The 16,052-nt window shown below is 40.1% G+C and overlaps 1 protein-coding gene across 2 annotated transcripts in view; it reads right to left on the bottom strand.

Annotated features, from left to right (window-relative positions):
• Window positions 1–2,268: 2,268 nt before the first annotated feature.
• The window catches only part of MSRB3 (methionine sulfoxide reductase B3), a 185,855-nt gene continuing 172,071 nt past the window's right edge, over window positions 2,269–16,052 (bottom strand). Inside the window, exons 4-5 of one of the 2 annotated variants that reach the window (XM_049883785.1) lie at window positions 15,368–15,465; window positions 2,269–5,364 (exon numbers count right to left, since the gene is read on the bottom strand). In XM_049883785.1, the coding sequence (XP_049739742.1) occupies window positions 5,200–5,364; window positions 15,368–15,465 (263 nt within the window). In that variant the 3' untranslated portion in view covers window positions 2,269–5,199. The remainder of the gene's footprint in view (window positions 5,365–15,367; window positions 15,466–16,052) is intronic. The other variant, XM_049883786.1, reaches the window with a different exon arrangement.

The following is a 16,052-nucleotide window of genomic DNA, read 5'->3' as shown; positions in this document are numbered from 1 at the left end:
GTAACCCCACGTGTGTCAGACAGAACTGTACCCCATAGGGTTTTCAATGGCTGATTTTTCAGAAGGACAGCGCTAGGCCTTTCTTCCGAGGCCCCTGGGTGAACTTGAACCCCCAGGCTTTCGGTTAGGAACTAAGCACATTTAGCATCTGTACCACCTGGGGACTCCTTTCTAATACATACAACTTTTCTTATTTTGCTTTCTAGTTATTTACATTTTTTCAAAGTGTCCTTCTATACTTTTATCCCATCAGTACTGTGTTGAGCTGAGCATTTAATAATTACTAATTGACTTGTCTTGCTGCTTATTCCTGAAAATGTCAGGTTCCTTAGCCCAGATAATATGGTCAAGTATGTGTTTGTTGGGAGTAGTGATTGTGGTGGTGTGGACACTGCAGAGAGAAAAACTAAAAACCTTAAGAATGAGGGTCTCTCGCATCCATAATCTGAAAAGGTAGCGTGGCTCTGTAACGAACCTAGAAGTTGGAACATCTGTTGTGGGCCTGAGGATCTAACTTGGTTCTGAAATCTTGGGCTACTCTGGCCTCATCCTATGATAGTTCCATAACAAGCCTCTTACTCACATGACAGCCTTTCAGGTGTTGGGGGTCAGAGCTACATTATGGTGGCTTAGAGCCTACAGTCATCTTTAGGTCATTCCCTCTTGCCAGAATATTATTCCATGGTATGGGGTACTTTTTCAGGACCACACAAAAATGGTGAAATTTTGATCAGCTGTGTGGTACACGATAAACTCTAGTTAGAAGTCAGTAAGGGGTATTTGTAAGTCTGTCCCAAGAAATATTTTTAATTCAACCTTTTTCATGTGCCAGCATCCTCTAGAAGTCATTTCATTGTTAAGATTTGGGTATCGATAGCACTTTTCTAGTTTACAGAGACAAAAAAGAAGTAAAGGTTCAGGTGCATGGCACCTTTGCAAAAATCTCTTGAAAAGTTAAAACATAAAGGTGACGATGAAAGGTACAGGCGCAATGAAATGGAAAAAGTCATATGCAAATTTCTGCACTGAGATCTGTTCCCTAGTTCTTTGAGTTACTGAGATGAGTCCTGCCGTGGTCATCCCATAGTTTTAGAGAAGTATTGATAAGCACCACTGGGCAGCCCAGGTTCAACCAGAACTGCAAATAGCAGTCAAGGTAGTGCTAGCTGATGAGGAAAGACTTGGCCTCCAGAATGAGATAAATGCAGCAAAGGACAAGAATAGCTGAAAGCCATGACGCTTTGGGAAAGCCATTTGACCCACTCCTACAGAAAGAAAATCAGTGATGACAAGTCATTTTTTCAACAACAGTTAGATATACTTTTAAAATTAATACTAATTGAAGTTATCTAACTAAAAGTTGCAAGGTAGTAATTCTGAAACTTGAACATTCATCAGAATCACATGGAAGTCTTGTTAAAACACAAATTCCTAGTCCCCACCTCCAGAATTTCTGATTCAGTAAGTCTGGGATGTGGCCTGAACGCTTGCATTTCTAAGTTCCCTGGTGATGCTAATGCTGCAGTCTGGGGACCACACTTTGAGACCCACTGTTCTAGGGTACACCACATGGAACTGCTGACCTGTGAATTTTAGGATACCAGGAATGCAACTTAAAAATTGGCTGAAAAAGAAAAGTCCCCATCATTCTAGTTTTCCTTGCCCAAATAAATAAACTCAAAAATTAATATTAAAACCTGAATAGCAATTAATACTATATTGAAACTCTTCTATAGAGATGACTTTTAAAATAAATTCATCTAGGAGCAATGAGGAACTCCTAACATGTGTCTTAAGAGACCAATCCTTGACAATAACATGTATTTCCTTTCAAATTCTTTGATATAGGCCCAGGCATTAGCATTTTTATCCATACAGTTATCATGATGGAATTCCCCAAAGTCCTACTTTAAACACAAAAACATACACATGCTGCTGAAGAGTTGGCTGAGGTAAAGGTTGAGTAATTCTGCAAATGGTTCCCTTTCTTCCAATCTTTCGGATCCCTGGAGGCCTTTGTGGTATGAGAGTTGGACTCACCCTACTTCCAAAGGCCACATCAGATAAAAGGCCTTCTACACAAACTACACACGTCTGCTGGGTAAGGAGGTCAACAGGGCAGTCTGCGACAAACTCCATTGGGCAATCCATGTATCTGTGCTAAAAATGAGAGGCATCTTAGCAATCAGAGAAGAAAAACATTTTTATAAAGAAACTTTATTGCATAATTTCTGTATACAATCAACATAGGAAAAGGGTTTTCTTAATGAAAATTTCATGTCATTTTTCAAAAGTTTTGAACTGTTTGGAGAAAAATTATTACAAAGGTATCTAAGGCAAAAATAATATTTGACTTCCAAAACAAATGACAATCCCTTTCATTGTTTTTCTTATTTAAAGCAATGCATTTTATAGATAATTAATATGGAGAGGCTTTCAAGTTGTTATGTCATTTGTATTTAAAATTTAAATGCATCTAAGATGTGAAAAGTTTAAACACACAGAAATGTTCTCTAAGACAATATATACAGCAGCTTTCTTTCTTCTGCATGACTGTATGTACGCAGATTTTACACAATCCTGCATCTTCTATTGGTACATTAAGGAATCCATCTTGCCTTATGTTAAACGGCGTAACTCCCACAGATCACATACACCTCACCATATTGATTCAGTTCATTGCACTCTATATCCTGCAAAAATAAATCTAGGGCTCGACAGCTGACATTATTGCTCACTGACGTTTTAGTAATATATTTCTTTAACATAAGACAGAAATACAGTGAAATTTGATACCACTTAAACCCAAAAGCAATCTGGAATTAAACCACATGCATATACCCCACTTTTTTCCCCAATGGATGCTGCATTTTTCCTAAAGCCGATGCTGGAAAGTATAGTAGAAGAAACTCTGGCTTTCCTTGAAACAAAGGCTAAGGATTAGAAAAGCAGTTTTTTGAGGGGAATGCTAAGCCCCCCATTAAAAATGAAGGAACAATGACAATCCAGAATCTGTGCAGAGCGGGAAGAAGGCCCTGATTTATCTTCCCTGTCCACCCTAACACATGGCTCTTGTCCAGCAGACCCTGGGGAAGCCACCATGTGTAGCTAGAGCAGTGTGAGAAGTTCTGTGTGTAGCCCTGAAGGAATGGCTGCATCCTGTGACAGGAATACCCTGGGAGACCCACTTCTTTAGCTGCCACCATGTGAGGATCCTTGGGTTTCTGGGAAATGTTGGGGCTCCCTTCATACCCCTAGGCAAGTCAGGAACAGTATCTAGGACGGTATGGATGCTGAGGCCTCAATGGGCTCTGTCTGGTCTCAGATTTTACATCTGATTTCTAGAGGGGAGTGAAACCTGCAAATTCCCTAGTGAAACATCCTGGGAGCTAAGGGAGACTTACCTGGAATTATACAGTTGTAGCAAAAGTGACAATGAAGAGCCACCAGAATGCCAGGGGCTCATCAGAAGGTGCTTACAGAAACATGGAAGAATGTGGACATGATCACACTGTCATTTTGATTTGTCACAACTTTTCATTTTAATTTCTTATTTTTTCTTTAAAATTCACAAGTAATTCTCTTACTTTTGTCTTGGTGCTCACAAAAAAGGATGTCGGCTTTTCATAAGCCTTCAAAGGTTTACAAAAAATAATATTTTTTAAAAAACTGTACTTCAGAATTAGCAATCAAGGCTACAGACACAATATGTATCATTCGCAAACTGTATCTTCACACCTGGCTACAGCAATATCAGTTTATGTCATCATCTCTCATATCCATGAGAACCTGATTGTACACAACGACATCCATTCTACCGGACTAAATGTTATCAAGTAACTGAGCACAGCGTCTCAGAGTAAAACCCGCCATATTGCTACAAAGAGAACTTTCTGGCTTTTGGCCCAACTGTTTCCATACCAATCTGCTAAGTAACCTCCTCTCTGCTTCTTTCCATTTCAAATGCCTGTGCTTCAGCCTCTGAGGCAATTAGAACCAGATCAGTTTAATTTTACACTACTGATCTTAATTGTATAGCAACAACATCATAATTTTGCCCTGAGAGTGTCAATACATTCTACAAATATTGTGAGTCCCATTTTATACAGGGAGAAATAGGCACAGAGAGGGTAAATGGCTTGTCCCTTGTCGTAGGGCAGATTAGTGTCAAGGGCGAGACTTGAGCTCCCGGCAATTTCTATTTTAATTCCCCACATCTTTCCAGGGGGCACCTGAAACTTTGTGCATAAGGTACAAGCCCTTTGGGCTCTGTTTGTTACTCAAAATATCTTGTCAGATTTTCTGCCTACCCGTGGATATCTGAGTATGCAGGACTTCCTCCTTGGTGTTTTCTGCTTTGTCTTTTTTCTGCTTCCTTGACAAGGCGTCTTGTCCCTAATATTTTACACAGTGGAATTTACCAAAATGCCATTCCAGCTGCAGCTGGCATTAGGTGCGGAGGAAAGCACTTATAAAAAGGCAAGGGTAGGTGTTTGTGAATTCTGGACAAAATGGGGCTCAACATTTTGCAGTTGTCTTACATTCCAATGTTTTCAATGGAAAATAAAATAAAATAAAGTCCTAACTGTGAGGTAATGTTTACTTCTCTGCCACAACATTCGGTGTGCCCCTCAGATCTGGCAACAATTTAACACAAGGAAAAACTTTAGACCTTCACACCCTTTTAGTGAGAATAAACGACCTTAGCTCAAACTTTCCACAAAGCTGAGAAGTCTCATAAGACATCACTCCATCCTTATCTTAGGTAGATCTATACAAATGCCTTACGGCCATGTGTCTCGCAGATCTCTAAGCACTTCCAAGCTCTAGTCTCTATGTTGCGTAGGAGATATCTATATTCACGTTTGAAGACCAAGCACCCTCTGCCTCTTAAAGAAAAAAAAAAGACTCAAAATCAGCTATGTGGCTTGAATAATGCCAAATGGTACTTAAATGGCTTGTGAAGAAGTTTCACAAAGCTGTCTCCACTCACTAAAGCTATAAACAGGTCAGGATCTACTGGTAGTCAATAGCAAAATACATTGGCGGTCAGGCCTCTGTTTAAGCAAAAGAAGAAAAAATACCAATAGCACAAAACTGCCTTTACATTTTTTTTTGAAAAAATATATCTATTAAGATAGACCATTTTGATTTGTTTTTAGTAAGCTGTGCCTTAAGAACACTTTGTTACTCTCCATCCTACAGCTCAGATTTGTCCGCCTGGGCTGGGCTGCAGACTCCACTGCTTCCTTCCGCACCGCTGCGCTCTGCAGGCAGGAAAGACAAGGAAGCTGAGTTGATGCAGTATCTTTTGCCGGTTGGACGAGGTCCGTCGTCAAAAATGTGCCCAAGGTGAGCTCCGCACTGAAAGAGAAGAGCAAAATGTAAGGGCAAAGTGTGTACAAAGCAGGCTTTGAGAGAACTCGTGTTAAGCAGTATAAATGAATGACCGGCCTGTAGAGAAATAATGGAAACCATCATGGAGGATTTCTAATCCACCTGTCAATAGCTACAAGGATGGTTTCTGGCAGGCTTTGCACCACATGCTGAGAATAAGAAACACTGGAATTGTGCATATCAGAAATCATTTAGGAGCCACTGTATTTTTTGATCTGTGAAGTCTCTCAGCCAGCTGAAAAATGACTGCAGTAATTTCATGAATTGAGTTGACCCTTGATCTCCCCTTGTAAGAAACATGGCAGAATAAAATCTCTCCCTGCTGGCATTACTTCTGGCTTTGGATGGGTGGGTTTCAGATATGCAGAAGTCCACTGTAAAAGATACTGTTTAACTGACCATGACGGAGGTTATGTTTGCTTTCATGGGCAGTAAAACTTAACATCAGGCAAGCATTGGATGTTCTTGGAACCCAGCAATGCAAAGGGAAGGCTCAATAGTTATGTCACGGTCACCAGGGCTGCAAGTGTAGCAAATAGAAAGCTCTCTAGACCACACAATCATTTTTACTGTCTTCCAACAGGTGGAGTGCCATGCTGGCTTCTTTAGCCAAATGAACTGTCACATGTGGAGAGGGAATAAACTGTTTAGCTAAAAGCCATACTATTGACTACCCATAAAGCTGAGGAGGACAAAAGGCCCAGAATATCAGACAAAGCAGGAGGAGGGATGGTTACAATGGTGTTTAAGAGAAATCCAGCCCACAGAAATTTTCTCCAATAGGGCCGGCTCACTGAATAAAACCCTGTGCTAACTGCTCCAATGCTACCTATGGCTACAGGAGATGACAGCATAGGTCACACTCACCACTCTCCCACCCTCTCACCATGGACAGGGCTGAAGGAAATGGAGACCTTGGTAGACCACATTCAAACTGGACGTGAAAACACATCATTCGTAATGAACAAAGAAACGAAAGCCTGGGGGTAAATGCTTCCATTCATTTGTTTAACGAACATTTATGTACTGCCTGCTGCATATCAGGTACTGTCCTGGAGATTCAGGCAACGATCTCTGGCCTCATAGAGTTTACAGTCTAGTGGGAGAGACAGGAAATACACAAGAAAACAAGTGAACTGAAAAGTATGCTGGGTAGAAGTAAATGTCAGGATAAAAAAGAGAGGAAAGTGATATGAAGTATCAGGGTCGGGTGTTGACATTTTAGATAGGGTGGCCAGGGGAGGCCTCACTAGGATGACTTTGGAATAAGGACCTGAAGGAAATGAGGGAGTGAATATATGGATGACAGCATTCCAGGCAGAAGGAAGAGTCAAGATTTAGGTAAGAACATGAGACATACAGATGATTTATTAATTCTTCCCAATGGTTTGATACATAAAACAAATTGCGGGAAGGAAAGTAGGGATTGACTGTTGATGATGGGGTTAAGATACCAAATGGAGATGATGAGAGGAAAGAGAGGAAGGGTGCTCATTACAAAGAACTGGAATCTCAGTTTCCCCACTGGAAGTGTGAAACGATTCTCGAGGGTTCCCTAGTTATTAAGAAATAGCACAAATAGCAACTTTGACTATATGGCACTTCCATGTTAAAAGTGCATTCTTACTTTACTGCCAACATACTGTGTCAGCTTATTAAAGAACTAAAAATGAACCCTGAACTGATTTGATCTATTGCCTGGAAAATATGAAACAGGCCTAAAAAACAAATCTTGCATTATTTTACCACATTCTATGCAGGTTTAGGTAATATCGAGGCTGACAGCTCAGATTGCTTTTCCTTTCTATAAACAATTGAGGCCAATTTTTCAGGCATCAGCAGCTAAGATGCACCAGTAAAAATACATCTGCTTACCCAATGGACACAGGAAAACACCCATTTTGCCTGCCAAAACAGTCAGTGTGCAGGCCAACAGGAACTAGTGGTCCCGGTGACCAGTATGTGTGTGCAATTACTGATCTCACATGCAGCTCCGGCACTTTGATCACTTGGCATCTGAGAGGTGAAGTTTTCACATAAAAGCCTCAGATAGGTTTTTTTTTTTTTTTCTTTTTTAATGAGAGAATACGGCTATCTGGGCAAAATAAATGATATTGCCTTTATTAATCATCCCTTGAGCATACTTAGAAAACAGTTCTATTTACAATTCTCCAAAAATAAAGCATAAGAAAGATATACTTGAAGCCATTTAAGAATAATTTTTATGGTCTTCACTTCCCAAATTTTTTTTTTTTAAATCCAAATTATGGCAATTTAATCTGTTGACCTGAATTGGTTTTTGGTCTACAGTTTCATTTGCTAATTTGTAATTAGCTTTTTGATTCAACATAAAGGAAAACAATTATACATGTGGCCCCTAATCCAGGCAAAAGGGAAAGGTGAAGAAGAGGAATAACAGTTAGGCAGAGGTAGCAAAAACGATTTCCAAACAAATATACGGGCTGGCAATGGGCGAGGGAAATCCTCAGAAAAGGTGAGCCCCTAAAAGGGTAGTGATGGCTTCACTGTGCCTGCCACAAGGTGTTTTGGAAGATTCACACCAGACTTGGATTACGGAGGACAGATCAACATTTCAAAACATACCAAAAACCCACTGCCGTCAAGTCGATTCTGACTCATTGAGACCCTATAGGACAGGGTAGAACTGCCCCATAGAGTTTCCAAGGAGCGCCTGGCAGATTTGAATAGCCGATCTCTTGGTTAGCAGCCATAGCACTTAATCACTACGCCACCAGGGTTTCCATTGTCAAGACATAGAAGGTGTTCATTTGTATCTGTGCCACCACATACGTGCCCACCCCATTGCCTATAAAGCTGCAAGACCATCTGTCTGAGGAAAGACTTAACCACACAGCGACATTTGTGCTTCCTCCCAGGTATGGCCAGTTTCCCGTAAAAGACCATTACCCAGGCTCTTCTAAAAACGCATAAGCCCTGAAGGCTCCTCCCTGGAGGGGCAAGCACATGGAGCCCATTCTTTCCAGTGTCTACCCCTGGCCAAGCTGGGATGATGAGTGGAAGTTGTCAGTGATGCATTGTTTCTGTGGCCGCCTGCGAGCTCAGCCTCCCCGGCCCCAGCCAACTGGCAATGTGTTGGGATCTCTCCGCACACCTGGTTGTAACCAAAACAAACTGGTTGCCCGATGCAGAAATCTCTGAAACCTGCTGTTAATGATTTATTTCAGGTGAGAATCTTAGGTGCACATTTTAAAAGTTGTTTTCAAATGTTTTTTTTTTTTTTTAATTTGTTTTACTGGTAAAACACCACCTATAGCTGAATAGTCTAGCCCTCATCCTGAAGAACTATGAAAAAATTGTCCAAAAGAAAATGTAAAAATTTCCTTTATCACCTAAGGCTCCTACTCAGAAAAGCTGGCAACTAAAGAACCTGTACAGAACCAGGGGAAAAGAGCCTCCACTGCCCCCTCACCGGGGGGGGGGGCGGTGATTGAGCATTATATTTAACATAATTCCTTAAAATCTGACTGCAATTCTCAATTGTGTGCATAAGAGACACAAATAGTGCATTCAACACATTACATATTTCTGTACTGATGTATTTCCAACCATCCTAGAGGGTTTTCTCCCAGCTATTTCTAGAATGTTTTGGGCTTTTATTATTGTCATATTCTCTTAAGTGTTTGATCTACGAGATGAAGCACTTTCAAGGCAGGGTTTTTACACTTGGGCACATGGTTCAGGATGCGATGGAGAAAACAGTTTTAAGAAGAAAAGCAATTTACTTTGCCAGTAGTAGTCTGTTTGCTCCCACTGTTATTGAAGACACTTGTGTGTAAGAAGGTGCTCTTTTCCTCTGTGCTTGTGATATTAATCTTTTGCCAAGGAAATGATCGTGAAGTCACCAGTTTAGCATTATGATTTTACTAAGAGATCAAGACAAAGAGAGATGGGCTGTGAGTCTCGACACCCTGTTGTAACACATGGGTATCTTTAATCATCAGCAATATATGAGTTGTCATCTGCGAAAGATTAATAAGGTTTGGGGTTTTACCAAAAACTGCTTAACTTTTGAAAATACTTTATATTGGTAGATAACTTACCTTTCTATTGATTTAGCTGACTTAGAACAAATTAATAATGTTCTAAAACAAACTTAATGGACTCTACCATAGATTCAAGCAGTCATAGCAACAGTCATAAACAGACTCCAGCTTGGGTAAACTCAAGGATCTGATGGTTTCCTTAAAGATTATTACAAAAAGTTAAGTGATTTATTGGTCTCCCATTTGCTCCAGATGTAGGATTTTGATCTGAAGAAGGAAGAATTCCCCAAACATTTCCAGGAGGGACTTACTTTACTGATCTGAGGCTAAAACCAAGTAAGTTTTACCTCTTTGCACTGAATTTAAACTCCTGACAAAGCATTGCTTAACAAGCTGGGGTTGGAGGTTTAAGGAGAAGCTGTCAAACAATTATTCACAGTAGTCAGTGAAACTGGAATAAACACAATGTATGTCATCACTAGCTGAAAAGTGTAGATTAAAAAAAATTAAGGAAAATTCTTTATAACTGAAAATTGTTAGCAAATTGCTGTAGCCAAGGGAAGAAGATACATGTGCCCACTTTGGTAAAGAATTTAAGGTAAAGATCCTCTATAGAACAGATAAACGTAATTCCTCAATTCAGTAGGTGTAATACAAAAAGAAAACAAATATGATTGCAACAAAAATAAGAATACAACAGGGTAAATTGTTTCCTCAGCAAGCAGCAATCATAATGAAGGCAGTGAAGAAGATCAAGGAGCCCTGGTGGCCCAGTGGCTTCTAACCAAAAGGTTGGCAGTTGGGACCCACCAAGCAGCTCTGTGGGAGAAAGGTCTAGTGATCTACTCCTGTAACGACTAAAGCCTAGAAAACCCTATGGGGCTGTTCTACTCTGTCACATGGGGTCACTATGAGTCAACAATGACTCAACTGCACACAACAACCTTAAAGATCAGGCAGTATGTTAGGTTTCTTATACAACAATTCTTTTAGAAGGATCTGATGGCAATATTCCTCTGAAGAGTGGAGATAGGACTGAATCAACCTTAACTTTCTCAATCAAATTTTACTAAAACATTATTACCTTAGAAGTTACACAGAAAACCTACAATGTACTGTAAAGAGGTGGCAAGTTATTGGCTCCCTATGTGTTTACAATTACTACCTACATATGAGGCCTAATTCACAACACGTTCTGTTCAATACCATAACTTAAAAAAACAAAAACAAATTAAAAAAAAAAAAAAGAATCCTAACTATAAAGGCAAGAATTAAGGGCCAATAGACCAAGACCCACACATCTGTCAGTCTGTCATACTATAGGGTCTTGCATGTTGCTGTGATGCTGGAAACTATGCCATCAGTATTCAAATGCCAGCAGGGTCACCCCTGGCAGACAGGTTTCAGCTGAGCTTACAGACTAAGACAGACTAAGAAGAAGGAACCAACAGTCTACTTCTGAAAAGAATCAGCCAGTGAAAACCTTATGAATAGCAGTGGGACACTGTCTGATACAGTGCCTAAAGATAAGCCCCCCAGGTTGGAAGGTACTCAGAAAGACTGCTGGGGAAGAGCTGCATCATCAAAGTAGAGTTGACCTTAATGACATGGATGGAGGGACCTTCATTTGCTGATGTGGCACAACTCAAAATGAAAAGAAACAGCTGCAAACATCCACTAATAGAACATGGAATGTACAAAGTATGAATTTATGAAAATTCGATATTGTCAAAAATGAAATGGAACACATAAAAATTGATACCCTAGGCATTAGTGAGCTGAAATGGACTAGTATTGGTCATTTTGAATCTGACAATTACATGGTCTGCTATGCCAGGAATGACAGCTTGAAGACAAATGGCGTTGTATTCATCGCCAAAAAGAACAGTTCAAGATTTATCCTGGAGTACGACGCTGTCAGCGATAGGATGCTATCCATACGCCTACAAGGAAAACCAGTTAATACGATTACTATTCAAATTTACATACCAACCACTAAGGCCAAAGATGAAGAAATTGAAGATTTTTACCAATCCGAGAAGTAGCCAGAAAGTGATCAAACATGCAATCGGGATGCACTGATAATTACTGGTGATTGGACTGCAAAAGTTGGAAACAAAGAAGGATTGGTAGTTGGAAAATATGGCCTTGGTGATACAAACAATACCAGAGATAGCATGATTGAATTTTGCGAGACCAACTACTTCCTCATTGCAAATACCTGTTTTCACCAACATAAACGGTGACTATACACATGGAAACCTTGCCAGATGAAATACACAGGAATCATATCAACTACATCTGTGGAAAGAGACAATGGAAAAGCTCAATACCATCAGTCAGAACAAGGCCAGGTGCCAACTGCAGATCAGACCATCAATTACTCATACGCAAGTTCAAGTTGAAGCTGAAGAAAATTAGAACAAGTCCACGAGTGCCAAAGTAGGACCTTGAGTATATCCCACCTGAATTTAGATACCATCTCAAGAATAGATTCGACGTGTTGAACACTAATGATCAAAGACCAGACGAGTTGTGGAATGACATCAAACACATCATACATGAAGAAGCAATAGGTCATTAAAAAGACAGGAGAGAAAGAAAAGACCTAAATGGATGTCAGAAGAGACTCTGAAACTTGCTTTTGAATGCCAAGTAGCTAAAGGAAAAATGACGAAGTAAAAGAGCTGAATAGAAGACTTCAAAGGGCAGCTCGAGGAGACAAAGTAAAGTATTATAATGACATGTACAAAGACCTGGAGATAGAAAACCAAAAGGGAAGAACATGCTCAGCATTTATCAAGCTGAAAGAAAAATTCAAGCCTCGAGTTGCAATACTGAAGAATTCTACAGGGAAAATATTAAACAACACAGGAAGCATGAAAAGAAGACGGAAGGAATACACAGAGTAACTCTACCAAAAAGAATTGGTTGACATTCAACCGTTTCAGGAGGTAGCATATGATCAGGAACCAATGGTACTGAAGGAAGAAGTCTAAGCTGAACTGAAGGCATTGGTGAAAAACAAGGTTCCAGGAATTGATGGAATACCATTTGAGATGTTTCAACAAACGGATTTAACGCTGGAAGTGCTCACTTATCTATGCCAAGAAATCTGGAAGACAGCTACCTGCCCAACTGACTGGAAGAGATCTATATTTATGCCTATTCCCAAGAAGGGTGATCCAACCAAATGTGAAAATTATCGAACAACATCATTAATATCACATGCAAGCCAAATTTTGCTGAAGATCATTCAAAAGCAGCTGCAGCAGTATATCAACAGGAAACTGCCAGAAATTCAACCCAGATTCAGAAGAGGACGTGGAACCAGAGATATCATTGCTGATGTCAGATGGATCCTGGATGAAAGCAGAGAATAGCAGAAAGATGTTTACCTGTGTTTTACTGGCTATGCTAAGGCATTCGATTGTGTGGATCATAACAAACTATGGATAACATTTCGGAGAATGGGAATTCCGGGACGCTTAATTGTGCTCATGAGGAGTCTGTACATGGATCAAGAGGCGGTCATTTGAACAGAACAAGGGAGTATTGTGTGGTTTAAAGTCAGGAAAGGTGTGCATCAGGGTCATATCCTTTCATCACACTTATTCAGTCTGTATGCTGAGCAAATAATCTAAGAAGCTGGACTACATGAAGAAGAATGAGGCATCAAGATCAGAGGAAGACTCATTAACAATCTGTATTACGCAGATCACACAACCTTACTTGCTGAAAATGAAGAGGACTTGAAGCCCTTACTGATGAAGATCAAAGACCACAGCCTTCAGTACGGATTACACCTCAACATAAAGAAAACAAAAATCCTCACAACTGGACCAATAAAAACCATCATGATAAACAAAGAAAAGATTGATGCTGTCAAGGATTTCATTTTACTTGGATCCATAATCAACATCCATGGAAGCAGCAGTCAAGAAATCAAACGACCTACTGCATTGGACAAATCTGCTGCAAAAGACTTCTTTAAAATATTGAAAAGCAAATATGTCACCTTGAGGACTAAGGTTCACTGGCCCAAGCCATGGTATTTTCAGTTGCCTCGTATGTATGCCAAAGCTGGACAATGAATAAGGAAGACCAAAAAAGAATCGATGCCTCTGAATTATGGTATTAGCAAAGAATAGTGAATATACCATGGACTGCCAGAAGAAGAAACAAATCTGTCTTCGAAGAAGTACAGCCAGAATGCTCCTTATAATTAAGGGAGGATGGCAAGACTTCGTCTCATATACTTTGGACATATTATCAGGAGGGACCAGTCCCTGGAGAAGGACATCATGCCTGGTAAAGGAGAGGGCTGACACAGTGGCTGAAACAATGAGCTCAAACGCAGCACAGACTGTGAGGATGGTGCAGAACCAGACATTGTTTCTTTCATTGTTCTTAGGGTCGCTATGAGTTGAAACCGACTCGAAGGCACCTAACAACAACAATAGCCAAGGGTGCTTTTTAAATGCTTATGCTGAGGCCTCACACCAGGCCAAATTAGAATCTCTAGGGGGCATCAGAAAGTCCACCATCACACTCAGAGGCTCATTTCTGAGAAAGAAGAATGATCTGAAAAATGTAGCTTAGATAAAATATAAAGTCTGCTTTTAAAGGGAGAGAATAGCCTTCATACTTAAAAGACAGTAAATTTGCTAGTCTTATTAAAAAAAAAAAAGATTCATTAGGGCTGACGGTTAAGTTCAAACCAATCTCCACCCACCCCTCTTGCTACTTGATAGTAAATATGCTACCTACTACCTAAAAATCTTGTGCCTGGTGAATGGAGTTAAATAAAAATGGATAAGGCAGGTGGTAGAATGCTAAGGGAGGCCAAACCTACTACCTAAAAATCTTGTGCCTGGTGAATGGAGTTAAATAAAAATGGATAAGGCAGGTGGTAGAATGCTAAGGGAGGCCAAACCTACTACCTAAAAATCTTGTGCCTGGTGAATGGAGTTAAATAAAAATGGATAAGGCAGGTGGTAGAATGCTAAGGGAGGCCAATGTGGCAGTGACTTAGCTATTATAGCTTCCTTCCTGATTGTGTGCCTTTTATCTTTGAAAAGTGAACAGACATCCCTCAACAAAATCCTGTAATATCAATGAATTTCAATACTACCATACTCAGACTTCACATTTCACCTATTTAAAACAGGTGAGCAGAGCAGGACTACCTGCTTTAATGTGTGCAGTTGCTCTTATTCTGTGTACAAAAAGGTTCTGACTATGTTTTGGGGTTTAAGTATAAAATACACACTAGCTCAAGTCTCCTAATGGACAATGACAGAATAAACCTGGTGCTTTTGCCTCCTTCTCAACCCATGCTTACTTTCTTCTTATAGCCAGCACTAATTTGTTTAGAGCAGAGTGGGCTGAATTAATTAGAACATGCTCGGAAACAAGGATAGCTCTATACAATAGAGGCAGAGAAGGAATTACCTTACTTATTGCATATTCCCACTCTGCCCTCGTACAGCCTACCGCTGAGCTGCCCCTCCTACAGCCTCTCTTCAACCTCTCCCTTCACATCCACCCAAGAGAAGTCATTTCTGGGGTTTTGTTGATGGTGTTTGGATCACTGCTGTTAGATGCTCAGAACTGTAGGGAGAAGGGGGTTATCAGGTTATATAAGCCCACATATGAAAGCTTTATATATCTGTAGGAATAGCCCACTCCTCACTCTTCCCTACCAATGATTTTGTTTAATAGTATTGAAGCCAGTGACTAACATTTAACTGGACTTGCTAAATACCTGAAGACTGAAATATCATTAGGACTTTATATAGATTTCATGTGCTTCTTGTCCCTCTTGTGATCAGTCACTTGGCCTGAGTTGCTGTACTTAGAAAAATCAGGAGTCTTAAAAGTTTTAAAAGTGTTTGCAATGCAGGGTGGACAGAGTATTGGGTTTTCAGGTGGGGTTAACTGACCTGAGAGCAGCTTGTTTCCACCCGGTGCATCCCATAAGAAAAGTCATCTGTGAAGGTGATTGCATCAGGGCTGATCACATCATGGAACGAAGGCCAACCTGGGGTGGAGAGGCAAAAGAACCAAAACAGAGAGGAGAGTTACATAGCCTTAGGTTAGAGCGCAATTTTAAAGAAATACTAAGAAAGAATGGAAATACTTAATATACGACTCATGCTTAATTTTTTCAACCTGAAAAAAAAGGTCAAACCTGAAGGATAATATAGTTTGCAAAAGTGCAATTATTTTTAAGAATAACCTTTTCCTCAGATTCAGATTATAGTCATATTGGGGTTTTATGTTTCATGAGGCATTATTAGACCATATAATGGTTTTCTAGAGCATCTCCAAACTTAAAAAGTTTTCTCTCACCACTTTTTCTCTTGTCTCCAGTGTCACGAAGCAGCCCTAAAGCACTTTAAGTCTTGCAGTATGATGTCTGCCAAAATGCAATCTAATTGGTCTGGCTGTTAATTTCCAACAGTTCCTTACCTCTTTAGGAAGCTTGTTTTTTCACTACGTAGTTTGGATGGTTAATCACTGTGTTAAATTATAAAAAATCAATATCCTGTTGTCTCTATCTTAATCTAATTTCCCTGAATAGACGGTATCGAGAAGGCATAGCTTCTATTTTACGGGCAAGGGGCT

Source organism: Elephas maximus, chromosome 4 (assembly GCF_024166365.1).
Source record: "Elephas maximus indicus isolate mEleMax1 chromosome 4, mEleMax1 primary haplotype, whole genome shotgun sequence".
In the NCBI taxonomy this organism is placed as follows: Eukaryota; Metazoa; Chordata; class Mammalia; order Proboscidea; family Elephantidae; genus Elephas; species Elephas maximus.
The sequence above is the reverse complement of the archived record's forward strand: the minus strand, read 5'-3'. Positions and strand labels throughout refer to the sequence as shown.